The sequence below is a fragment of the Electrophorus electricus genome, chromosome 21 (genome assembly GCF_013358815.1).
Source record: "Electrophorus electricus isolate fEleEle1 chromosome 21, fEleEle1.pri, whole genome shotgun sequence".
Classification (NCBI taxonomy): Eukaryota; Metazoa; Chordata; class Actinopteri; order Gymnotiformes; family Gymnotidae; genus Electrophorus; species Electrophorus electricus.
In genome coordinates, this window is record NC_049555.1 from 7,359,405 (window position 1) to 7,383,330 (window position 23,926).

The 23,926-nt window shown below is 44.6% G+C and overlaps 2 protein-coding genes across 3 annotated transcripts; one reads left to right on the forward strand and one right to left on the reverse strand.

The window, feature by feature from the left end:
- The first annotated feature begins 321 nt into the window (after positions 1–321).
- cdh15 (cadherin 15, type 1, M-cadherin (myotubule)) lies at positions 322–16,536 on the forward strand. 2 transcript variants are annotated; one of them, XM_035520993.1, is made up of 14 exons: positions 322–494; positions 7,850–8,011; positions 8,287–8,446; positions 8,772–8,912; positions 9,152–9,333; positions 9,656–9,784; positions 9,901–10,086; positions 10,429–10,673; positions 10,974–11,116; positions 12,613–12,852; positions 13,280–13,522; positions 13,718–13,863; positions 14,382–14,576; positions 14,743–16,536. In XM_035520993.1, the coding sequence occupies exons 1-14, from the start codon at positions 441–443 to the stop codon at positions 14,941–14,943; spliced, it is 2,427 nt and encodes an 808-aa protein (XP_035376886.1). In that variant the 5' UTR covers positions 322–440; the 3' UTR covers positions 14,944–16,536. The 2 variants fall into 2 exon arrangements, with proteins under 2 accessions (XP_035376886.1, XP_035376885.1); XM_035520992.1 differs by lacking the exons at positions 322–494; positions 7,850–8,011 and having other exon boundaries at positions 8,307–8,442; positions 8,769–8,912.
- A 61-nt stretch (positions 16,537–16,597) lies between these two features.
- spg7 (SPG7 matrix AAA peptidase subunit, paraplegin) lies at positions 16,598–23,513 on the reverse strand. Its single transcript, XM_035520999.1, is given in 17 exon segments — positions 16,598–17,406; positions 17,763–17,840; positions 18,075–18,238; positions 18,677–18,833; positions 19,108–19,223; positions 19,326–19,436; positions 19,697–19,799; positions 19,976–20,100; positions 20,190–20,363; positions 20,663–20,827; positions 20,980–21,103; positions 21,185–21,287; positions 21,439–21,578; positions 21,800–22,041; positions 22,171–22,251; positions 22,652–22,754; positions 22,914–23,513. Coding segments are annotated over 17 exon segments (2,508 nt in total). The 5' UTR covers positions 23,229–23,513; the 3' UTR covers positions 16,598–17,199.
- Positions 23,514–23,926: the final 413 nt, after the last annotated feature.

The following is a 23,926-nucleotide window of genomic DNA, read 5'->3' on the forward strand; positions in this document are numbered from 1 at the left end:
CATGTAAAGAGACAGTCATCATTCATAAAGCATTTCCTCCACGTTCTGGGGGTTTCCTTTCCTCTGTGAACGGGGCTCTTTGCGTGGCCTCCCCTTCCGAGCCTTGAAACTCTGGGGTTTGTCAAAGCTTGGGGGAAAAGAAGGGGGGGCTAGGATTACAGCCTCATCAGGCAGGCTCAGTAACAGCACATGTGCTGTCACTCATCTCCCTCTAAACACGGTCCAGAGAGGGAGAGAGGGAGAGAGAGAGAGAGAGAGAGAGAGAGAGAGAGAGAGAGAGAGAGAGAGAGAGAGAGAGAGAGAGAGAGAGAGAGAGAGAGAGAGAGAGAGACAGAGGGACAGAGGGGCTCAGGGAGGTTTCCACATCTCGAGCACTACCACGGTCCTCATCGACCCAGAGGCACGCAGTGGCCAGCGAGGACAGAAAGCTGTAGGACAGGATGGCAGGCAAGGTGCTGGCTGGACTGGCTGTGCTGCTGGGGTTTGTGGGACAGGTAAGAAAAGAGTCTTTGCTATCTTTAAGAGAATCTATGTCACCCAGGGCTCCGCTCTTGGGCCTCGACACGTTCTAGCCGTGCATCAGTAAGCTGTACGTTTCAGTTTGGTTTTTACGATATGCTTGATGAACGTTGAATGCATTTAAAAGCTAGATAAAATTATTTTTTAATGAAATTCTCCATCATGTATCATTTTGAATTAAGGAATTTTCAGTTACTACTCAATTTTGTTATTTTGCAACACTAGCAGTCAAGAAACAATACTAAGTCATTTTATTAAAGGAAACTTATCTGGTGGGATGGACTTTAGAAAGTGCTAATAGCCTGTGGTTCAGGTCACATCTGCTTAGCTCATCTATATACATTAGGGATCACGTTCAGTAATAGATTGTTAACTTCCTTTGTTTTGAGTTACCCAGATCGACACTGGTCGTTAGCAGAGTACCTCTGTCTCAAACTGTGGAAGAGGTGGGTCTAAACATGCGACACTGCTGATAAATTAGACGTTGAAAGCTAATCAGTAACAGCAAGGGCAGACTTCAGATGGGCCGTGCTTTATTCATACATTATGGTTTGTTGGCCTTCCAGTCTGTCACCATTTCCATTATGAGATAATTAATTAACAAGGAGAAAAAGCAGAAATATCAAACATGGGAACATAAATCACAATCAGTAATTCACATTGTTTGTGTTTGTAATGAATAACAGAATAAATGAAAGTTTTGACCCTCACATGCTCTTAGAAATAAAGCATCCTTCCTTTCTGAAATAAACAGGAGAACATCAGCGTTTACCAGTCGTGATGAGTGCATCTTTTATCTATGAACAATTGAAAATGCTTTTTGGAGTGTGTATGTGTTCATCAGGAAAACCTTTCATGTTTAAAAGCTAATATCTTAAGTGGTAAGAAGCCAATGGTTGATTCTAGTGTATCAGCATAAAATATGATAATTGATATACCAGTTAGTTCTGATCAATGCCATTATTACCATGATTTGGTACTACAATGTGTCAATTTGACCTTTGGAATATGTCATCTGCTGAGTGTATTTCATATCGGTTACAGTGCAAAAGGGATATGGCAAAAATACATCAAAGCATTCCAGCACTGGGCATGGTGCTATTTGATTCCTTCACCAAATAACTTACATTTCTTAACTGTTACTAAGTGGATCATTTGGGATTTATTTGTTGTAATTTTTTCCCAGTAATCATTTTTGTTGAATTAGTTTAGGAATCTTACCAAATCATGGTTGGTCATGTCGGTTATCTACTCCATCTACATGTATTCTTTGATTGTGAGGCTCTCTACAGCCCTGGTTGGGGGCATCAGTCAACTATTTTAGCTGCGTGTGACACCTGGAGAAGCTTAAATTCCCCCAGTCAGAAACCAGCAGTGGACCGCACTACCCATGGTCCAGGCCCGTCTCCTGGGAACGTCCTGAGCTCTGAAGAAGGAGAAGGTGCCATTTCCATGGGAACAGTGCAGGCAGAAAGGGGGAGTGAGAGGCCCTGTGTGCCTCCAGAGCGTGGGCTGTTTTACAGTCAGCTCTGATGGCCAGCAGCTGCTCCCAGATGTGCGGACTCCATGATGTTTGTCCTGCGAAGTAAATCCCTGCTGCGGAAAAGGAAGGCCAGCGCCCAGAGACCATGAAATCACAGACAAATCAGCTTTTAAAGCAGCCAGTGTTGAGCTCATGCATGTTGGAAACAATCACTCGGGCCAGCTGGAGGGTATCCAATGTAGGGGCAAATCCCTCTGTTCTCCCAGTCCCTTCCCAGTCGTCCTTCACAAGCTGTGGCAGATGTATGTCTCTGCTGGGGGGGGGGGGCATCTCCGGAAGCTGAACTGTCACCTCCATATTTAGAGAGCTATATGGAGCTTGCTGCTCAAATGAAAGGGAAAGAAATCAGGGTATAAATACTTAATCAGGAAAGGTTAATTGCATATTAGTTATTTCCTGCAATGCTTACAAGTGTGTGTTCTGTCAGCTATATCCTCCCAGAGTCTCAAATGGCATTCCATGACAGTAACGGGACTAATGGAGACCTTTAATAAGTTCAGGTCCTGGCTGGGTTCTGGAAGATGGGACAGAATGGGACACAGGCACCTAAGTGCGTCTACCAGCTCCCTCTGTCTACCAGCATTCTGACTGACCTCCGCTAGGATCTTCACTCTGAGATATTATTCAGCATTTGCTTTAGTACTGACACTGCCTAACAGACTCAGACTTAGTCTGGGTCTGGGTAAAGAGGGGTGAAAAGGTAAATTAGTTTACTTAATTATATTACTCATGAGAAAAAAGATGATAGGATACTGTGGGTAAATGAATACTGCATTTTTATTTACCTGGAAAGGAAAACAGCCAAAACATCTTTACTCATCTAGATAAGATGGGGATATTTTTCACTATCTGTCTCTATTGTAGCTTTGTGTTATAAAGATTTTGCCTTTAGTACACTACTCTAATCTTGGCCTATTCTGCATTCCATAAACGTAGCAAATCACAGTTCATTAGTCATGCCCCGCCCCACTCCCCTAGCCAGTTGACCCTGACATATGTGGCTTCCTGGAATGTCTTACTCTGGTAAAAGTAGAGTTATAAATGGGGTTAAATATCTGTACACTCTAGAAATTTCCAAAAACTCCAAAAAATGGAGAACAATAGGCAGAATATGTTTTGGCTGTTACTGACAAACGCTGTAGTTCCCAGTGCCAGTCCCAAGGGCAGTGTTCTCAGCATATGTTAGTGCTTTCCCTAATCTAACATACCTCCGTCCATTCTCACTAGTAAGAGATACTCCTGTCGACCAATTCTGACTTTGAGATGTAACTTACGTGTGTCATAAAGCAAGATTTCTCAGTATGTGATTCAGCTTATCGGTTAACAATCACAAACTGGGTCAGATGTACTCAAGCAGAGGATAATGTGTCCAGAGCATGGAAACTGTTGAAGTAGAGACAGGCTTCTCTTGGAAGGGGGTTTATCCATCCTATTCCCCTGGTCCCAACATAAACACAACACCATGATTGGTGTACTGTGTACTCACAAATGACACACAATCATGAAGAGAAAACCCAAATCAGATGAACATCAGCCTATTATGTGCAGCTACACAATTTATCAAAGTCATTTTGGAATACCCATTGTTGTTCAGAAATGAGAAATGTGGTATAACTGCTAAACATGTAGGGTCTGGTTACAGAGGTTTATTTGAGGCATAGCATATCAGGAATGTCATAAAGGTTAGGTGGAACCTTCTGCTGACAGACAAGTGATGGGAGTCATTGCACACCAACCAGATACGACCATATTCAATTCCACAGTAAAATGTTCCAGTAAACAGTGCAGTGAAGAAATAACCCTTCCCCCAACATGCTCACCTACAACTGTTCAAACGCTGGTGCTGGCCATAGGGTCAGACCACTGGCAGCAGAGTGTGTAAAACTGGCTCCACCAGGCACTAAAATCTTGAGGAAAATGAGCATGTGTGGGCTCTGACCGGGTCCCAAACACAGCGCGGTTAATTCACGAGACTGCAAAGTAACCATGTGCTACACAGCTAAAGACATTAGCAGACCTCTGCAGGATGCCACCCAGAGACTCACCAGTGCCTGCGTCTGGGCCCCATCGGCCTGATTCAGCTCTGTCAGTAGTGGGTACAACATGTATCTAGAGAAAATGTTTCAATCAATTATTAAACATTTTTATATATTCGCTACTTGACATGAAAGCTTGTAGGATACATGTATGAACCTCATTAGAGTATTAAAGCCATAGTATGAAAAATAGTATGAAAAATAAGTACTTGTGTGTATCCATTTCTTTGAGACATATTAGAAATTAGCACATAATATTGGTGAGTCCATACTCTCATTCCTGAAAAATATTATATTATTGTAACTACATCATATGTGTTTTGATGTAGCTACTGAACAATTTCCGGCAGAGCCTGAAAAATACATTAGTATTAATAGCAAAACAATAAGCTTAAAGTTTAGAAGGTTAAACGTAAGTATAAATATGAAGGTCAAATCTTTTTCTTCAGTTGCAATAGCTCTGACCATTTCTGATGGAGAGACTCAGAAGCTAAGCCTGATCTACCGCATGTGGGTGTACGCAAGTGGGAGACTGGGTGTATGAGAGGGCATGAGTACGATGGAATGCGGCAGGCTAAGATTAGCCTGCTCTAACTCAGCCTGCGGGCGTCTGGCAGGCTTGCCATTCCATAGCAGGCTGTTCTCGGGCATGCCAGAGTGCCAGCAGTTCCTCTCCAGCACCATCAGCTACAGACGAATCAATCAGCTGCCACCCACAGACACAGCTCCTGCTTATTCCTCTGGAACGGAACCCAGTTAGGACGAAATTCTTAAAGGCAGCATAAGTTTTTACAGTGTCACCCCCAATGGCGAGAGAGCGGTTCAGCACGTCTCTTTGAGAAGTTTGAGTATTTATTCTTACGTATATGTGTGCAGTGTTCCCAAAACGTCTGCCAAGTTAAGTGATGGTTTTCAGAAGGTTGCCCCTCGTTCTATGCCATGCCAAAGAAAAACATATAGTTATAGCATAACTTAAGTTTGGGAGCAAGACAATATCTGAATGTCTTTTTTCTTAGCTAATATAATCTGCATGCCAAAAGTGTTTTCTGTAGCAAATGGTCAGCCACCAAACTTTTTCTCCATGAATTCTACATTCCATTCTTGATTGTTGGGAGGGGGGGTGCGCGAGTGGGGTTGGGTAAAATGGGGGGCAGCCTTTTGGTGTACAGCAGAAACCCCCCAGGTCTCCAGCCTAAGTTCTCAAAGCCTGTTCCACCTACTACAGTTTTACATTCACACTACTGTCAATTGATCAAAACCATGACCTGAGGGCAGCATCTGATCCAAATAGCTTAGGGACTATTCTGGTTGAACTGAGTGCACAGAATTTCCAGCGAGGTGAAGAAGGCCCTGTGAGGGAATGTATTAGTGGGGGAGGATGTAGGACTCCTTAACTGTAGCAACCTCAGAGTTTGACCTGGGAACTCAGTCAGGTGCAGCGTGGGACAGTGTGTGTCTGTGTGGTAAGCCGTGGGTGGGGAGTGGAGTTCACTGCGCCAAGAGACAGCTGTGCAGTGTGAGAATGAGTTCATGGCTGAGCAGAGATATATGTGACATGTATGTGAGGGTGTGTGAACAAGTGTGTGAATGAATGATTATAAGGCATGTGTGTGTGTGTGTGTGTGTGTGTGTGTGTGTGTGTGTGTGTGTGTGTGTGTGTGTTGGGGCATACAGAGAAAAGAAGAGAGGAATAGCAAAAATGAGAGGGCTCCACTCTTAATTTGCACAGGGCTGCTGTGTTGCACATCTGTAGCACTGCAGACTGGAACTGTGCACACAGCTGCTCCCTTTTACCACACACAGGAAGACAAATTTTGTTTGTTTGTTTGACAAACTAAAACAGGTAGTTTTCTGCTGAATTCTAATCTGTTTTTATACTTTTTCAATCAAGTATAGCTTTTAAGTAAATCTTAGATGAAGTATATATTATGCTATTTATTTATAAATAAGGCCAGAGGTGGGGGATGGGCACATATCATACACATTTTAATAAATGTATTTATTAGACTTAATTTCAGGACTAATAACAGTTGCCTTCAAAGCCTATATGGCCAAATAATCATATTGCTCTCCATTCCACTCTCCAGTAAAAAATATATATATATATATATATATATATATATATATTTATTTATTTATTTATTTTTTTATTATTTTTTTTTTTCTTTGGTCATAAAATAAATGAAATTCAGTTACCACAATAATCCACTACTTCACTAAACACTTTTCAGTAGTTCTGATATAGCCAGGTATGCTTTCATCAATCTGTTTTAGATTTTAGAAAATGCTATTTTAACAAGGCAGATGTGTAAACCATGTGGGTATCTAGTCTAAAATAGATTTCCACACAAACACTGTCCACATCTATAATTATGTCAGATTTGTTTTTAAATTCTGTTTTATTAGACTTACATGCCTAAAAAAAACATTTAATGGGAGTGTAGGTGGGAGGTGGGGTGTAAGTGTAAAGATGCTGATTTATTTTGTTACATGCATGCTGTACACAGATATAATGGATATGGACATAAAAATGTCTGCTGTGTTTGGGCATTTTTAGGCCTTATATCATATTAAAGGTAAACTTCACGCTTCTGTGATACAGCTGAGGTCCAGTCTGATCAATGGTTGTGTGTAGGGCATGTACATTATCGACTAATTATGGTGTGTGAGAAGGCGGGGCCTATTAAAGAATGGTGAAAGCGATGCACAACCAGCCACAGTGTATGATTGTAGAAAGCAATTGTCAGTCAAATTCCAGACATTTTAGAATTCCCGGCCAGACACCTTTTTGGTATATTCTGTTGGATTTTAGCGATCTCCAATTCTCACCCATCAGGTATGTCTTCCCAGTCATAGAACACCTGCCAATCATGGAGGGCGAGGGCTGTCACATGCTTCCTCCAAGGCACAAGCAACCAATCATTGCATCTTTTCAAGCTGCAGCTCATGCAAAAACAGGAGCAAAGTAACATGCTCAGAGAATAGCACTATCCCCCCATTTCTGATGCATGAGCTCAGAAATGCATGAGCTCAGCCCGTGATTGACAGGGGAGAGCGAGTGTGCCACCCTCCCCCTGAGAGCACAGCCAATCTGCTCTCTAAGGCTCCCAGGCACAGATGGCTATGGCATCACCGGGCATGAAACTCACAATCTCCCCATGATGGGCCAAATGCTTTCTGTTGGACAACTCCGATTCCAGACACATTTATAGGTCACAGAAAGTGGACATGTCTGGGGAAAAAGTGGAAGTATGGTCATCCTACTATTATTACTGTTAACACATATGTGCAACCTTCTAACATCTGTGATGTTTGCCTCTATTTGGCCTCAAGAACATCCCCTCTTCAGGGAACAGCAGTAGTCTGCCAGCGCAGAGGGTATCTGCCTTCCTTGGTACCGCATTTCTATACCGTATATAATGGCATGCACATATACTGGAACAAAAACACTATGGGTGGTAGAGAAATTCTGAAAGCATTTAGATTCGGCATGAAAAAAAACACCTAACAAACAGGGGAAGCAAATTCATGAAGCAGACAAGTGCTATCACCATTCAGGACAATCTAGCACTTCACCTTTTTCCTTTTAAACCAACGGAATTCACACCGGTGCATTCTTATTTCTCTGAGATCAGGGGAGAAATGCCTGCCCCATGGTCGCAGTGTCCTGTCTGTGTTTTCCAGTATGACTGTGGCACATATTCTAAAAGAATACTTCAGAAGCACTCATAAATGCACCACCACACTGCAGGCTCTGAGCGGCACCCCACTGAGGCAAGATGGCTTGAACCCAGATGTGCTGTATCCATGGCGAGCGAAAAGTGCCGGTCTGGGCCGGGTGAAGAGGGACTGGATCATTCCACCCATCCGGGTGTCTGAGAACAGCAAGCATGTTCCTGAGTACCTGGTCCAGGTAATTCACGTCCACGGAATACAACGGACAAGCCGAAGGAAACGAAGCTTCACAAAATGGTTACATTCAAATAATTCGGCTGTGTGTATACCTTCCAAAAATTGCATATAGCTTAAAAAATAGAAAGCAGAAAACACAAAAAGTAGAAAAGAACCTCACTGCAACTTTGTCATATTCTGTATATATCTTTTCTTACATATTACATATTGCCCTGACTGAAACGTTCCTCCAACATTTCCATGTCCTTAACACACATTCCACGTCTTGTCCTGCAGATTAAATCGGACAAGGTCTTCAGTGGCGAGGTGATCTACAAGCTGGAGGGTCCTGGGGTCAACCAGGAGCCCAAGAACCTCTTCGAAATCGAAGATAAAACCGGATGGATCAAGAGCATGATGCCCCTGGACAGAGAGAAACACAATCGCTTCACGGTAAATTGAGAGCCAAGATGTTTCTCTGGGCTCAGAGGTGTTCACTGGTGGAAGGCCATGTAATGTTGCAGCAACTTGCAAACAGCTGTTTCAGGGTTTGGAGGGTTAAGTGTTTTAGATGGAAATGAAATGTTTTAAATGGAAAGTCATATAGGTTTTCAAAGTGACTCACACCTTGAACAATGAGAGTAATTCACTAAAGTGACTGATTAGATTTGATTTGTTTGATAAAATTAATGCATGTCATTATATACTGATAGGTGAGAAATTAGTAGCTTATGATAATACACGTGTCTAACTTGGGGATCTAATTTGTGTGCCCACAGCTCAAGCCTTTGCTCTTTCCCTGAGTGGAGAGCGTCTGGAAAACCCGACCACCATACAAATCTACGTACTGGATCAAAATGACAACAGACCAAAATTTATCCAAGAGGAGTTCATTGGCTATGTGCCTGAATTCTCCATCCCGGGTAACAGAACCAATGGCATAATCAACAGCTCTAAGAAGCAAGGAAAATCATGCACACATAATTCAGTGTTTTAGATTATAAACCTTTTTTTTTTTTTGGAAAGCTGCTTTTTAAAACTCCCATCCGTTTTTTAAGGTCATAAAACACTAGACAAACAAAATTATAAATCAGCCTAAACTGTGGTGGAACTGTTGGGACGCTGTCCTCATCCTTCTCCACCTTTTAATGACTTTACCCAGGCACTTCGGTGCTCACAGTGGCCGCGCTGGATGCCGACGACCCCTCGACAGACAACGCTGCGCTGAGCTACACCATCACTGCGCAGGAGAGCTTCCCGCGGTACAGCATCAACAAGACGATGTTTGGCATCAATAATGAAACAGGGGTGATCTACACCCGAGATGTGGGCTTGGACCGAGATGTAGGTTGCATTTTTAAAAAGTCAAAATTACTGTTGTCGTTGATATTATTACTATTATTATTATTAGTAGTAGTAGTAGTAATTTAATAGACAAGTATTTGTAAATGGATAGTGGCACTCCCATGCTTTGGAATACAGAACAAATTGAGGAACTTTTAAAAGAAGTGATGTCACTGGAGCAAAAAAAAAAAAAAAAATCCCTTCATCTATCTAAAATGTAGAATTATAGCTTAATGAAAAACAAAACAGGACTTGGTTGGACCCAAGGGGCATTCAATATTGGTGGACACAGCTGCAGTCCACAATCTTATTTTGTCCTCAGGTGGTGCAGTCCTTTCTGCTGACTCTGCAGGTGGCAGACATGTCTGGACTGGGCCTCACCAGCAGAGGCAAAGCCATCATCCACATCCGTGACATCAACAACCACGCGCCGCAGTTCCATCCTGACACGGTATCAGCCTGCTGGGGGGGGGGGGGGGGGGGGGGGGGGGGTGGGTCCGGTTCTGAGCAGCAGAACCCTGCTTTATCACAATGAACCTGACCCCAGGTTCTCTCCTGTGGTTGCAGTACAGTATGTTTGCTATGGAGAACAAGGTGGGCGAGGATCTGGGCAGAGTAAATGCTACAGACAAGGATGAGCAGAATGGAGAGAACTGGAGGATCACTTATTCCATAATAAGGGGGGACTCTGCTGGGAACTTTGCCATCCGAACTGAGCCGAACACCAACGAGGGTATAATCTCAGTGGAAAAGGTCAGTTAAAAGCTCCATTGATCGCAGCAATTCGGTTAATAATGCATGCTTGCTGTAAAAAGCCTCCTAGTGTGTAACACCTTTAACAGCTGACACTGAACCTTTGGCAGGACATGTACTGTAAATCTACTGCATCCAGCTCACGACGAAGTAGTCAAAAAAGTTACTCTGTCACCATCTATTGGTCACTCATAGATCTGCATGCTTCAAAATTTCACTCGCAAAGAACTTCCTTGGCCCTCCCAAAAACAGAGTTTGGGTTTACAGGCACACATTACAAGTAAGCACACTGAGTATTTGATCGTCAGTTTTGTGGACTACAGCTCCCACGTTTTCTTGCAGCCCTTGGACTTTGAGTCTCGGGCAGAATACCGACTCACAGTGAGAGCAGACAATGACGTTCCTCTCAGTGTCAGGGCTGCATCCGAACAGGCTCACACTGCTACAGTCAGCATCAGGGTTCTGAATGAAAATGAGGCGCCCCGATTCTATAGGAACCCCATAGAGGTGGCAATTCCAGAGTCCACTGCCCCAGACACTGTCCTGGTGTCGGACATCGCCCACGACCCTGACAATGCTAAGCTCAGGTAAGACTGATCCACCTGAAACCTGCTGCCTACTGTGGCAATACTGACCCACAATGCACTCCAGTAGTGTAATGTCTTCATAGGAGTTTTTGACTAAACAGAATCATTCATACAGCTGGATTGCTTTAACACATAAGTCAAAGTCTGTGTGATAAGAATGCCCTTTATTGGAGAGGTTGACCTTTAACTGAACTTTGACTTATTGCTAATTAAGCAATCAAGCTTTCTGATATGCCATTTTGGTCAACTTCTGCCGGTATAGAACATAACAACCATAATGACTGTCCTGTTTCCACCCAGGTTTGAAATCATTCAGGATCCTGAGAGGTGGCTGATGATCAACCATGAAACAGGCGAGATCCGAGCCAGAAAGGCTTTCAACATCCGCTCTCCATATGTGAGGAACAACAAGTACATGGCCGTGGTTAAGGTCACCGACCTGGGTGAGTGTCCCATAAACAGGCCACAATTTGCAGCTGTGGTGCTACTGTTTATTAATTAGGTAGAAGACAGAAATTAAAATATGTTAACCTGTAGTGCCAATTCCCACACATGAAGGAAGCATACATTGTGTGTGTGTGTGTGTGTGTGTGTGTGTGTGTGTGTGTGTGTGTGTGTGTGTGCGTGCGACGTGTGTGTGTGTGATGAGAAAAGATACAAAAGAGAGAAAGATACAGTTGTGTAGAAAAGGACTGTAAACCCTTTGGAAAGATCTGGACCTCTGCTTGAATGGCTCCTACACATTATCAGGTATTCATATATAAGTCAGTAACTGAATAAAGTAATTGAACACAAACAGCCTCTCACAAAGACTGTATACAGAGTGACTGACAGAAAGGTATGCAAACCTGAAGGATAATGGCCTCCTGGAACATTGGGCTTTTGACGTGCCCCACCATATAAAGTTTAGTTATCCTCTACTCAACAGAATTCTGTTCATGTGTAATATGGCCAGACCAAAAGAGCTTTCAGTGCATTTCTTTGTTGAGAACTCTTTTCTGATAGTGGCTCTTCTCCCTGAAGTGTGTGTCCTACAAAGGACAGTGCAAGGGCATGTCATAGAAACCTCACACATACAACAGTGAACACAAAGATAACAGGAACAGTTCTGGAGGCATCTTTTTGCATTTGATAACCTCAATAAAAAACAAGCAGACAGACCCAAAAACCAAAGCAAAACATTCTTTCCCATCTGAGATTTGCTAAGGACCACTGGCTAGTCCATTGCTATACAGACGCACTGTGGACAGATGATGGCTGATAATGTACACAGTGTAGGTTGGAAGAAAACAAAATACTCAACAGCATAAGGCCTGCAGTGAAGGAAGAGGGTATGATGACACAGGCCTGGTCCCAGCCATGCTGGGTGGGGGAGGTATAACCACACGGGGCTGTTTTACTGACTGCAGTTGCTGAATGATCAATACAATCAATAAATGCAATCAATATAATCTATAAATACAGAGTCGATGCCAGTAACCCACGGCAGAAGGAAAGGCTTGTCTGTCTGTCTAACCCTCTAAGAAGGTTATGCAATATGACAACAGCCCAAACCCCAGGAGACGCCCAACACCTCAGAAGAAATTCTGCATTTCCAAGTGTTTGTTAAATAAGCGCCATTCATGCAGAAATGAAGAATTCCAAAAAGTTTTGCAAGCTTAACACCTGTAATTATCCCAGAGGGGAAAAGCCATACATCATCAGCCTGAGCACAAACCTGATGGTGCAAAATGACATTGACATACAAGACAAATACAAGTCATTGACAATTGGAATTGAACTAATAATCAAGAATTATCGTTGGTAACGGTCTTGTAGAAGGACAGAATTTTCAGTCTAATGTAAACCTCTTTTCTACTGAACTGACCAAGTGAGTGAGCAGAGTGATCAGTGATTGGCTCACTGCCCGTTACTTATGTAATCTAACCACGCCTCCTAGACACGGGAGGAGTTTCTGCTAGAGCCTCCCTGGTGATCACACTGTGGGAGACCAACGACTTCCCCCCTGTTCTGGTTCCTCTGAGCGGCACCGTCTGCAGAGACAGAACCTCAGACCTGACCCAGATGGGTCTGCTGCTCAGCGCCATGGACCAGGACCTGACCCCTCATGCTGACCCTTTCACCTTTGCCCTGGCTGACGCAGACATAGCTGCCAATTGGACCGTCATACCACTTAATGGTAAACAAACACATACAAAAAAATAATAAATAAATACATTGAATTAAGCTTCTATGCACATGCTGTAGGCTTATAGTTCTTTGAAAGAGATGTATTAAAAATGTTAAAATGCTTAGTAACAGAGGATAGTTAAATGGTCCCAACTTGTGTTACATAGCCATCAGAGCCATATTAACATATTAGCATTAAGTATTCTTTTAAATCACAAGGGAAAGAGCAAATATTGAGATGTCTGCTTGTTAGTTCTGGAGATCAGAGAGTGAATGATATATTAATATTGTGAACTGTATCTCACTGTTTCTTGTGTCTCTCTTTTTCTCTCCCTCCCTCTCTTTCTTCCCATCTGTCTCTATTTCCCTCTCTCTCCCTCTCTCTCCCTCCCCATCTCTCTCTATTTCCCTCCCTCTCTCTCTATCCCTCTCTCTAGAGACCCATGCAGTGCTGCAGCCGCTGATAGACATACACTGGGGTGAGTTCTTTGTGCCCATCACAGTGTCCGACTCGGGCTCCCCTGCCCGCTCCTCCAGTGCCCTGGTCAACGTCACCGTGTGCCCGTGCGACAGGGCCGGGGGGTGCACGACCATGGCAGCCGCTGCCATTTTTGGGGCACGAGTGGGCATCAGCTTCATCGCCCTCATAATAATCACGGCCAGCGCAACCCTTCTGCTCTGTGAGTACACGTGAGGCTCCACTCCAGTTGAAACAAGTGGAACTGCGGGAAAAAATCTCAAATGACCTCGAAACTCACCCCAAACTGGTGGTGATGTATTTTATACAAATGCTGAGAAGCTGAACTTGGACTGTGTGTGTGTGTGTGTGTGTGTGTGTGTGTGTGTGTGTGTGTGTGTGTGTGTGTGTTGCTCAGTACTGCTTCTCCTGGCCATGGCTGTGAGGGGCTGCACCAGCCACAGTGTGCGGAAGGGAGGCGGCCTCCTGGTTTGTGAATCAGACGACGACGTGCGAGACAACGTCTTCAACTACAATGAGCAGGGTGGTGGGGAGGAAGACGAGGTGATGAGTGTGACTGTGCAATTGTGGAACAAAAGGACCAGTGCAAATGCCACACCCTCAGGGGAGGGCCTATCGTGGCTTAATATGCAGACTGTGAACGAACACCAGTCAGAGGAAAATGGAGTGGGGTGGAGCAGGCAGGGGGCAGGGGAGTTTACAGCAGCAGGTGGCACATGGTGAGCGCTGGAGGATGAATGGGAAATGAGAACATGGGGTGTGTAATCTGGAGTCCCTCTGATTTAGCCTGGGGAATTCATCCAGCCCCGCCCTGTCTCCTGCACAGCGGAGAGGACATGTTTAACACCACCCATCTACTTTAATGCACATGGATGACATTTGTCAAGTGTTTTTTGTTGTGTTTTATCTTTTTTTATATATGTATTTACAGCTGCAAATCGTAAAAATTATTTAAGCAGGATGAATAAAAATATTTACCTGTAATATTTACTTTTAATAAAGGTCTAGCCATTTTCTGGGCTCTTATTTTTCTGCAATTTCAGTGTTATTTTGCCTTTTAGGACGCGTTCAACATTGATCTTCTGAGGTCACGCAGTGACATGGTTCCTTTCCCTGAAACTTTCAACCAACCAGGCTCTGGCCTGCCCAAACGGAAGCAGCCACTCAGGAAAGATGCACCGTATGATCTCCCCTCGCCCAGGTATCCACGGAAACCCCCAGCAGACCCCACTAACATCGAGGACTTCATCAATGATGTGAGTGAGGACAACCCAACATGAATAGCTGTAGCTTTTCGCTGTATTGCAGGGCACATACTGCTGCGATGATGCAATCAGTGAACGTGTCATGGATGTTCTTGCTGTTACAACACCTCCACGGCATCAGTGACAAGAGTTCTCTCTTTTCCTCCACTGCCCCCAGGGTTTGGACATCGCAGACAATGACCCCAACGTGCCGCCGTACGACACGGCCCTGATCTATGACTATGAAGGAGACGGTTCCCTGGCAGGCAGCCTGAGCTCCATTGCCTCCATCGGCTCAGACGAGGACCAGGACTACGACTACCTCAACGACTGGGGGCCACGCTTCAAGAAACTGGCTAACATGTACGAGCCACGCTAGTGACCAGGCCCCTCCACCTATACTGAGCTCACCCCTAGAGCTCGCAGTCAAACATTGTTCTGATTGTTACCACAACCTCTAGGAACAACTTAGTTTCAACATTCCCCATCCAACAAGGTTTGGGGTTGCTGACGTCGCCTCCTACTGGTGAGGATGGGAAGGATCTGTAAATCATTGATCAAGGTAATGGTAGCTATAGTCAACATTGATCTTCTGAGGGTTCCCAGTGACATGGTCCCTCCCCTTGAACCCTTCAGCCAACCAGGCTCTGGCCTGCCAAATCCGAAGTAGCCACTCAGGAAATATAATCCCAGTTTTGAGCTCATTACATTCTCCTTGTGTGTTTTCCTGCGAAAGGTTGCCATCGTCATGCCAGAGACTCTGAGCTGTTTTTCTCTCTCTGTGTGGTCTCAAATCAGTGGGCTACTTTACTGGTCTGAAGTGATGAAAGGCCATGAACACAGGAGTATAAAACGTACACCGCAACAACAGTAGACAGTGCAACAGTGCCTCAGCAAACACTAATAAGAGATAGGGTATGGTATTCTAACAAGCTCTATTAAACAGGAGAAATGAAGACATTGTAGGGTGAGCACTAATTTGAGTGTTATCTCTAGTATGTCCATTTGTAGTCTTAGCACAGGAGACCTCAAACACAGCTGACCCAAATGAAAATGATCAGTAGCACTTTACGGTTGCACAGCCAGTGTAGATAACCACAAGCAATTTCTTTCATGAATGTCTATATAGTATTTATGAGCAGGCTATGTACGTACCATGAATGTAATATAAAATCCTTAAGAAGTAACCTTCAGATGATGTTTTGCTTTATTAGAATATCAATTCAATCAGGAGTGTTACATTAAATGTGAAATACAAAAACTGTGACTGACAGCTACCATTCTGACAGTAATACAGATCCTATCCTGTTTGAGTAACCATATCCATACCACTGTGATGCTTTAGGGAGAGTGGAACATCACCCTTTCCTCACCAGGTAAATATGAAATACGTGCCCCACACGAACACTTCTCATTCCAAGATGAGTGAGAAGAGTGTAAAATTAAGTGCAGGCTTTCATGATTGCGTTTACTGCAGGATCTAGAGAAAGTGATTGAACGAAGGGGGTTGTGGGATGTGTAGGAATAACGAAAAGTATGAACGTGCGCACTCTTAGTTGGAGAAGTCTGTTTAAAGACTGAGTGACAAATAACAAGCGGAACATTGTAAGTTGAAATATATGAGTAATTTTGTGATGTTTTTTTATATTTACAACTTCCTTAATTGTGTATATATGTAGATTTACATTTAACTTTCTGAGGGAGCCAAAGATTTGATTTAAAGCTTCACCCAAACATTACCTGATGCCTTAAACCACTATTCACAGGTGTAAACAGGGCTTTAGCCAGGACAGTTTGATATGTTGTTTTTGCTTTTAAGAACATGGGAAACATTTTAATCACAGATTCTAATTCCTTTTTTATTGTGTTGTTTGGATTATTTTTTACTATAACCACTATTTATTTAATAAGAAAACTGTTGATGTTGCATTTTGTAAAACTTTTTGGTTAAAAATAAAAGAGCAGAATGTTACTGTGGCACTTTCTGAACCCTAACCCACCACAGGTACATTGGTAAACCAAGCAAAAGAAAGTACACAAAAAATGAATTTATTTAGCATCATTTCCAGAATTACTTATTAACAGTCTGTGCACACGCTACCTCAACCTGTTAACAGACACCATACAGCTTCATATCTGGAGCACTTATTTCTTATTTCACTTATTTCTAGACGGTTCAAACCCTCTCATGTTTTCTTACGAGATGCGTCACAGAAGACTAGTCTCATAAGACACAAACACAGCACATGCCTCTGATCTTCACAAATGAAGACATAGTAGTTGCATTTTAAAGTCAAGCCCACCATTACTGTAATTACACCACTGCAGCTCCCTTGTGAAGGACACTTCTGGGATTCACACGAGCTTCGCTGCAACATGACTTTTTCCGCAGATAGGTGTCCATCACTTTGTCGATATGGCTTAGAGCTGCAGTAGTGTGGCTAAAACGTGCTTGCACACTTTCTAAAACAGAAGGAGCCTATTGGTTCTGTCAGTTTTAGAGAAGTAACCAATAAGCACCCCTGGTGCTTTTGACTCGAAGCTCACCGGCATTTCTGCACTAGTACACATTACCCACAAGTCCTAGCATGCCTTTTACCAATATCTACATTTGATATTATGCTTGCACTGGGATTTACACTGGCCCCAGGACTTCCTCCTCTTCTTCACTCTTCCTCGGGGGTCTGCGGGGCTCCTCTTCGCCCGTGTCCTGTTGGTCCTTCTCGGCTTCAACCCAGCTCTGGGGAGAGATCATCCTTTTGGGCCCGTGTGGAGGCGGGCCTAGCAGTGCCTCAATGTCATCGTAGTTCACAACCTCCCGCTCCAGCAGGGTGTTGGCCAGCTAAAACAAATAGCAGGATTGGTCAGCTCTACTGCCGGGGCCTAAAGAGGACACCGACGCCTCCTCTTAGGGGTGTGGCCTCCTGCTGATCTTAATCACCATCTTTAATCCAGCCCACTCTGCCACACAAGTCTTTCGTGCCAGGGGCCACTCTCAGCTTGATCAAGAGGGAAATCTCATTTTTGCACAGCTTCTTTGTGATGATGCTTAATGTAGCACAATTTAGGTTTCATTTAATTATGATAATTTAGGATTCAATTAGTAATTTATGGCCAGAAGAGGAAGCAGAGAGACACCCAGACTCAGCATACAGGACACTCACCGCCCACGTGAGCCACTAATGGACAGACACTCACCAAAACTAGCTTATCTCTGTTGTCTAGCAGCAGTTTCTCTGTGCGCCTGTAGGCCCGGGCAATTAGCATCTTAGCCTCCTGAACAAGAAAAGAAAAACAAGCAAATCAAATAGACAGGACAGTCGCACTTCAGTTACAGCTGCCTTGCCATCCTGCCCCAAGCAACAGCTGTTAACAGCTGTCTGGGTTAAATCAGAAGAAGTCTGTGGTAAGGTGACCCTACATTGAGAGAAAGTGTGTGTGTGTGTGTGTGTGTGTGTGTGTGTGTGTGTGTGTGTGTGTGTGCGCGCTTGTGTGTGCGCGTGCACTCACATGATCCATTTGCTGCTGGAGCCCCTGGCTGAAGGGTCTGCGTCCGATGGCCCCCTGCTCCTCGGTGTCAGGGAAGGACACGTGGCCCACAGTGGGCACCATGCCATACTGCTTCACCATGGAATAAGCCACGCGCGTCACCTTCCGCAGGTCGTCCTGAGCACCTGCCCAAACCCCACCAGAAGTGAGAAAGGGAGCTGACTGCTAAACAAAGTGTTTCATTAATGAAACGTTTCGCTCTGCCCGCCCCAGAGCACTCACAGTACAACACACGCATGAGTGTTCCCCCTTCTCCAACATTTCTCATACTCCCTGCTAACCCTGCCCCCACGAAGGGTGTGCTAATGAGGTGCTGAGCTGGTTCAGGTGTGCTGGGACTGGGGAAAACGTTAACGTTCAGTGCAGAGACCAGGACCAGGCCTGGGAAACACTGACTCGGTGGGTGATTGGCTTCTGATCGCTTCAGTATATGAGGTTAGGGCCCAGAGTCAGAGAGATACAGACTATGATTCTCCAACTAAGACACCTTCAGATGACGTTTTGCCTTCATCTTCCATTGTGGGGACTTTGTGTCCCTGCCTGCATGAGTGTACCCATCATACCTGTGGTGACCTTATTGAAAGTGATGGCTTCAGAGACTCGGCCTCCCAAAGCCATACACATGCGCTCAAACAGCTGCTCTTTGGTGAACAAGTACTGGTCTTTGGGCAGGATCTGTGCGAATCCCAGAGCTGCGTTGGTCCTGGGAGCTATCGACACCTGAACCAGGGAAAACACAGTCTCAGACACAAGGACTCAAATAACCTCTACAATAACTGTAAAGTACACACTACCTACAATTACACAAAAGAGAGAGAGTGTATAAGTTTAGAAGCTTAAAAAGGAAGCTGTACTTATTTAGTATTATCCTGGGGTTTTTTGTTGTTTTTTAATGAATTCTACTAGCTTTCTTACGCTAAAAAGCAGCTCCAGGCTGGAGAAAAATCCCAGGAAAGTTCAAGTTCAGAAAGCAAAAATCTATCAAGTGCTGCACCTTCATAACAGCCTCCGTGTGCTCCAGCAGCCAGCCGACGAGGGCGTGGCCAGACTCGTGGAAGGCCACCACCCTCTGCTCCTCTTTGGACAGGATCTTACTCTTCTTCACGCTGCCTGAAGAAAAGTCCGCAAAAAAACAGCAGTCAAGACAGTCTGCCCACACAGTGCCACAGCAGGGAGATGCCAGCCAGCAAGTCTGACCACTGCGGTGCTAACCTGCGATGACTCTCTCCACGGCATACTCGAAGTTGAAGGTGTCGATGGATTTGTAGCCCTCCCGGGCCGCGTGGAGAGCCGCCTCGTTGCAGATGTTTGCAATGTCAGCACCTGGGACAGAAACAATGAACACCACATTAAAGCCCCACCAGCCAAATATGAACAGATAAGAGACCTGGGATTATGGAAATGGGATTATTGATATGGGACTAGGGATTTCTGGCAAACTGGGCAAAGGCTTTAGGAAAGATAAAAAAAAAGCACAGTAAAATAACGTTCATCTGTCAGTACAGTAATCAAGCAGCAGCAGAAATGGCTCGGGTCAGGTCACGTCAAGTAGTGGGTGAGGAGTGTGCTGGCAGAATGCGCACCACTGAAGCCCGGCGTGAGCTCAGCCAGCCGCTGGGAGTAGTAGTCTGCAGGGTGGGAAAGCTTCAGGATCTTCAAGTGCTGCTCAAAGATCTCCTTTCTCTCCTGCAACACAAGCGCAAGAAACTCAGTTAAACACACACTTCCATCCTCACCAAGAGGACAATCGGAGTCATGCGCACTCACAAAATAAGACGGTGCCCACACACACACACACACACACACACACACACACACAACACACACACACACACACACACACACACACACACACACACGACCTGAAGAGTGGGGAGGTCTATAAATATGTGCCTGTCCAGCCTGCCAGGCCTCATCAGTGCATTGTCCAGAATGTCTGCCCGGTTGGTGGATGCCAAGACGATCACATGATCACTGGTGCCCATTCCTGGACAACAAGCATCAAAGACGTTCTTTTCAAAGGAACCCAAACCGCGCACGAAGAGACACCGTCTGCCCCCACCCACCCCTCCTCACCATCCATCTCCACCAGCAGCTGGTTGAGGGTCTGCTCCTCCTCCGTGTTGGTGAAGCCAGACATGTTGGTGGAGCGTTTTTTGCCCACGGCGTCGATCTCGTCGATGTAGACGATGCAAGGGGCTCGTGCCCGGGCCTCTTTGAACAGGCTCCTCACCCTTGCAGCACCAAGACCTACATTACACACACAAACCACCAGCAAACCCTGTCACCATGGAATGACTCAGTGACCAAACATTCACCTCTGACAATGTCCACCACTCTACTTACTGCATACACGATAAAAGTGCACTTCTGGAGTTCAGCAGTACCGAAGGTTCAGCATTCACTAAAACACCTGAACTCAGAGTTCAGTGGCATCTACAACAAACACACCTGAATTCCTAAGCGTTCCGCATGGTCTGCACAAATGCACCCGAACAGCGTGACAGCACTTTTGTTAAAGCGTGGCAGGCTGTTGGATGAGGCCTCACCTCCAATCACCTCCACGAACTCGGAGCCAGCCATGGCAAGAAAGGGCACCTGGGCCTCAGTGGCTACTGCCTTGGCCAGCAGCGTCTTCCCACAGCCAGGGGGCCCAAGCAGCAGGGAGCCTTTGGGCACCTTCGCGCCCAGCTGAAGGTATCTGTCTGGATTCTGCAAACATGCACCCACTGCTCAGTCTCTTCCAATACATGGTACAGTTCAGATCACCTTTAGTGACATGCGTGGATGGACATGAGTACAGGGTGAACATTATGTTGACAGTAGGGTCTGACATTAAACTGATCCAAGGTTAGTGTGTGATACCTTAGGTAGTCAACAAACTCCTTCACCTCCACCTTGGCCTCGTGCATCCCTGCCACATCTTTGAAGCTCACACCTTTGCCAGACTTCCCATCAACGATGGTAAACTTGGCCATTTTTAACTGATTCTTAAATAAACAAATGAGCAAACCAGTCAATGGAAAACAGACATAAACACTGAGAGGAAAGCCTGAGGAGGCATAACATACAAACGCGCTGAATCCACCCTCTCGCCCACCCATTCCTGCCAGGCGGAAGATGTACCACAGGATCGCGACCCCGATGGCGGCCATGCCCAGAGCATAGAGGGCACTGTAATGGCAGAGAACAAATACAAAGAACCTGAGAGCAACAACTAAAGACCACTTACCCCAAGCACTAAAAATCACAGAGCAACGGCTAAGGACCGCTCACTGCGCTTTCAAAGGCTGGCTAGCTTCCTCCTACTCATACAGCTACTCACTTCCCAAAGAAGCCTGTGCGCTTGTAGGACACTGGAATTCTGTCCTTCGAGTCGATATTCAACTGCTCCTCCACAGCGCGAAGCTTCTCCTCAAATTTGTCAATGTTGGCCACTTGCATGCGGTATATTAGGGCAAGCCTCTGCAAAACACAACCAGTCGCATGCGGCGTAAATGGGGTGAACTCACGATCACATATCGAGGCTATGCCCAGGAGTGTGGGGTACAAACATTCCTTTCATAAGATTGTGACCTAATGTGGTTACATTTAAGGTGGCTTTCAGCTTGACAATTCAAAGCTGTTAGCTCAGCTCTGCACTTTCATCTGCACTCAAGAGTAGCCAGAGGGAGGAGGACACGCACCGGCCTGCCAAAGATCACCGCCCCAGGGTGGAGGTAGATCTCCACGATATCGCTTTCAGGGACCACCTGCACCCGTGACACCTCCCCTTTGGCCAGCATCTCGTTCACAAAGTCGTTCCAGGATATGTTTCCCCCACTAGTGCTGAGGGAGTTTAGGAGGCTCATGACGATCGCGATGATGAGGAGAGTACGCAAACGCTCCTTGTACATCTGATTCTCCTGTTCACGTCTCTTCTTCTCATCTGAAGTGAGATCCAAAAAAAAAAAAAAAGAGGCAAAATTAAGAAACAACAGGCAAATGCCACCAGTAAAATAAAACTATTCTGAGTTGTAATTTCAGGCCAAATCAGCATGTAACCCATCAAAGGTACCTTCATCCTCTTCAGGTGTTTTGCCTTTTGGTCCAGCTTTGTTTTGCTTTCGAGAAGATTTGCTAAAATAATTGATACTGCCTGATTTGGGAGGGAATAAAGACCATAAGGTGAACATTTACATTACTGCTGTAAAATCCTGCATGATTACACCACACTTTATCTGCTGCAATCATTCAGTAATACTAATACATTTGTATTAAAACTACAAAAATTCCAGCATCCTTTTTACTGCACATGTAGGCATCTAGTGTACACTCAGACTTCCTGGGTTTTCCTTTCTATATTTGATCCAATCCACTGCAAATAATACTTTTTTGATCCCTATCCCCTAACCATGTTTGATTTCAGGCCAGTGAAATTTAACAGAAGTGTGAATAAAACACATGCAATGTACATGCAATAGGAGTATAGTCAATATCATGTTTTGTTTTTTAGTTGTTTGCAAACACCTACATTGTTTAGCCATTTAGTAACTTACCAAGAAATTTCCACAATCCTATTGGATAAGACCCAGATTGTTTCTACAGGATTGCCTTGCTCAGTCCCGAAAACTCTGGACTAAGAGGTCTGTTTAGGATTTGCTGTAAAAGTTAACATATATTTATGCTTACAAATAATGCAAACTAAACAAAAGAACGCATAAACGATTTAAAACTAAATATGTTAACATGTTGAGCGGACGTTCCTGGTGCTATTCGTTTTCCTATTATATTAAGTAACCGTCGGGCTCCCCGACTTACTTGAATGAGTTCCGATGATAGTCCACGGACGGGCTGGATTGGAAACGGTGACACTGATCGCTGTAACGCACAGTTCGGCTTTCTTCTCATGCCGGCACTGAAACGCATCCTCTCGTTCCTCACGTTAAAGTTACTGCTGCGGGACAGCAGTGACCCAACGCGTTTACAGTAGCGGCCTCCATGCAGCAACAGAGCTGCCATGTTGTCTGTCGGTGTCCGTCCTCTAAAAAAATAAACACTCTGCGCTAAAATGTCATCCTTAATATGACTTCGCTTGACAGTTTCGTTAGCTAACCTAGCTAGCCAAGTTTCCATCCCAGGTCTAAGAGGCTGGAGAAATTCGGAGGTTAACTAAGAGAGCTGCCTAAACACAACACAGTGCCAATGGTACTAATGACGGAGCAAACCCTTCAGGACATTTACCCTTCTCCCGTGTGAACATAATTTTTTAGCAACCAATAAATAAAACAGATATCCTTTGCGACTGTTAAAGCAGTCAATTCAGTTGATGTTGTCTAGGCCTAATATTTGTTGCAGGAAACTGTGTTTAGAAAATGACGGTTAAGATCGTCACTATTCTAGGTATTGGTATATCTTTAATGTGCACTTTCACCCACAGTAAACAGCCATCAGAGTGGACGCTGGCAGGCACACGCCTGAGCGAGGGAAATGTAGTTTTGAAAGCAAGTAATCTCTTGACTGGCTTGTAAATGTCCATGAGTTGAAAAACTACAAGTAACCTTATAGGCCCTGCGTGCTATAAACAAAAACTAGGTCGCATTTGTACCTTCATGCAACAACAAATCATGCACTGATCAACTAATTAACTAATTACAAATTTACTCACCATGCAATCTCATCAATACATTTTATGTCGATTTATTAAACGACATAATAAAAATGTATGTTTATATGTTCAGAATTTCATATCGAACACAGGGGGAGGTTTTACATCGACGTGATCTTCAATTAATTAAATGCTTGTTCTAACAAAGTTTCCTGTTTACTAGGCT

Excerpts from the sequence above, each read along its gene's own strand:
- cdh15 (XM_035520993.1), top strand. The coding sequence starts at position 441 with ATGGCAGGCAAGGTGCTGGCTGGACTGGCTGTGCTGCTGGGGTTTGTG. Across the intron at positions 10,674-10,973 it reads CCTGACAATGCTAAGCTCAG|GTTTGAAATCATTCAGGATC; the intron begins GTAAGACTGATC and ends GTTTCCACCCAG. Across the intron at positions 11,117-12,612 it reads GGTTAAGGTCACCGACCTGG|ACACGGGAGGAGTTTCTGCT; the intron begins GTGAGTGTCCCA and ends CACGCCTCCTAG.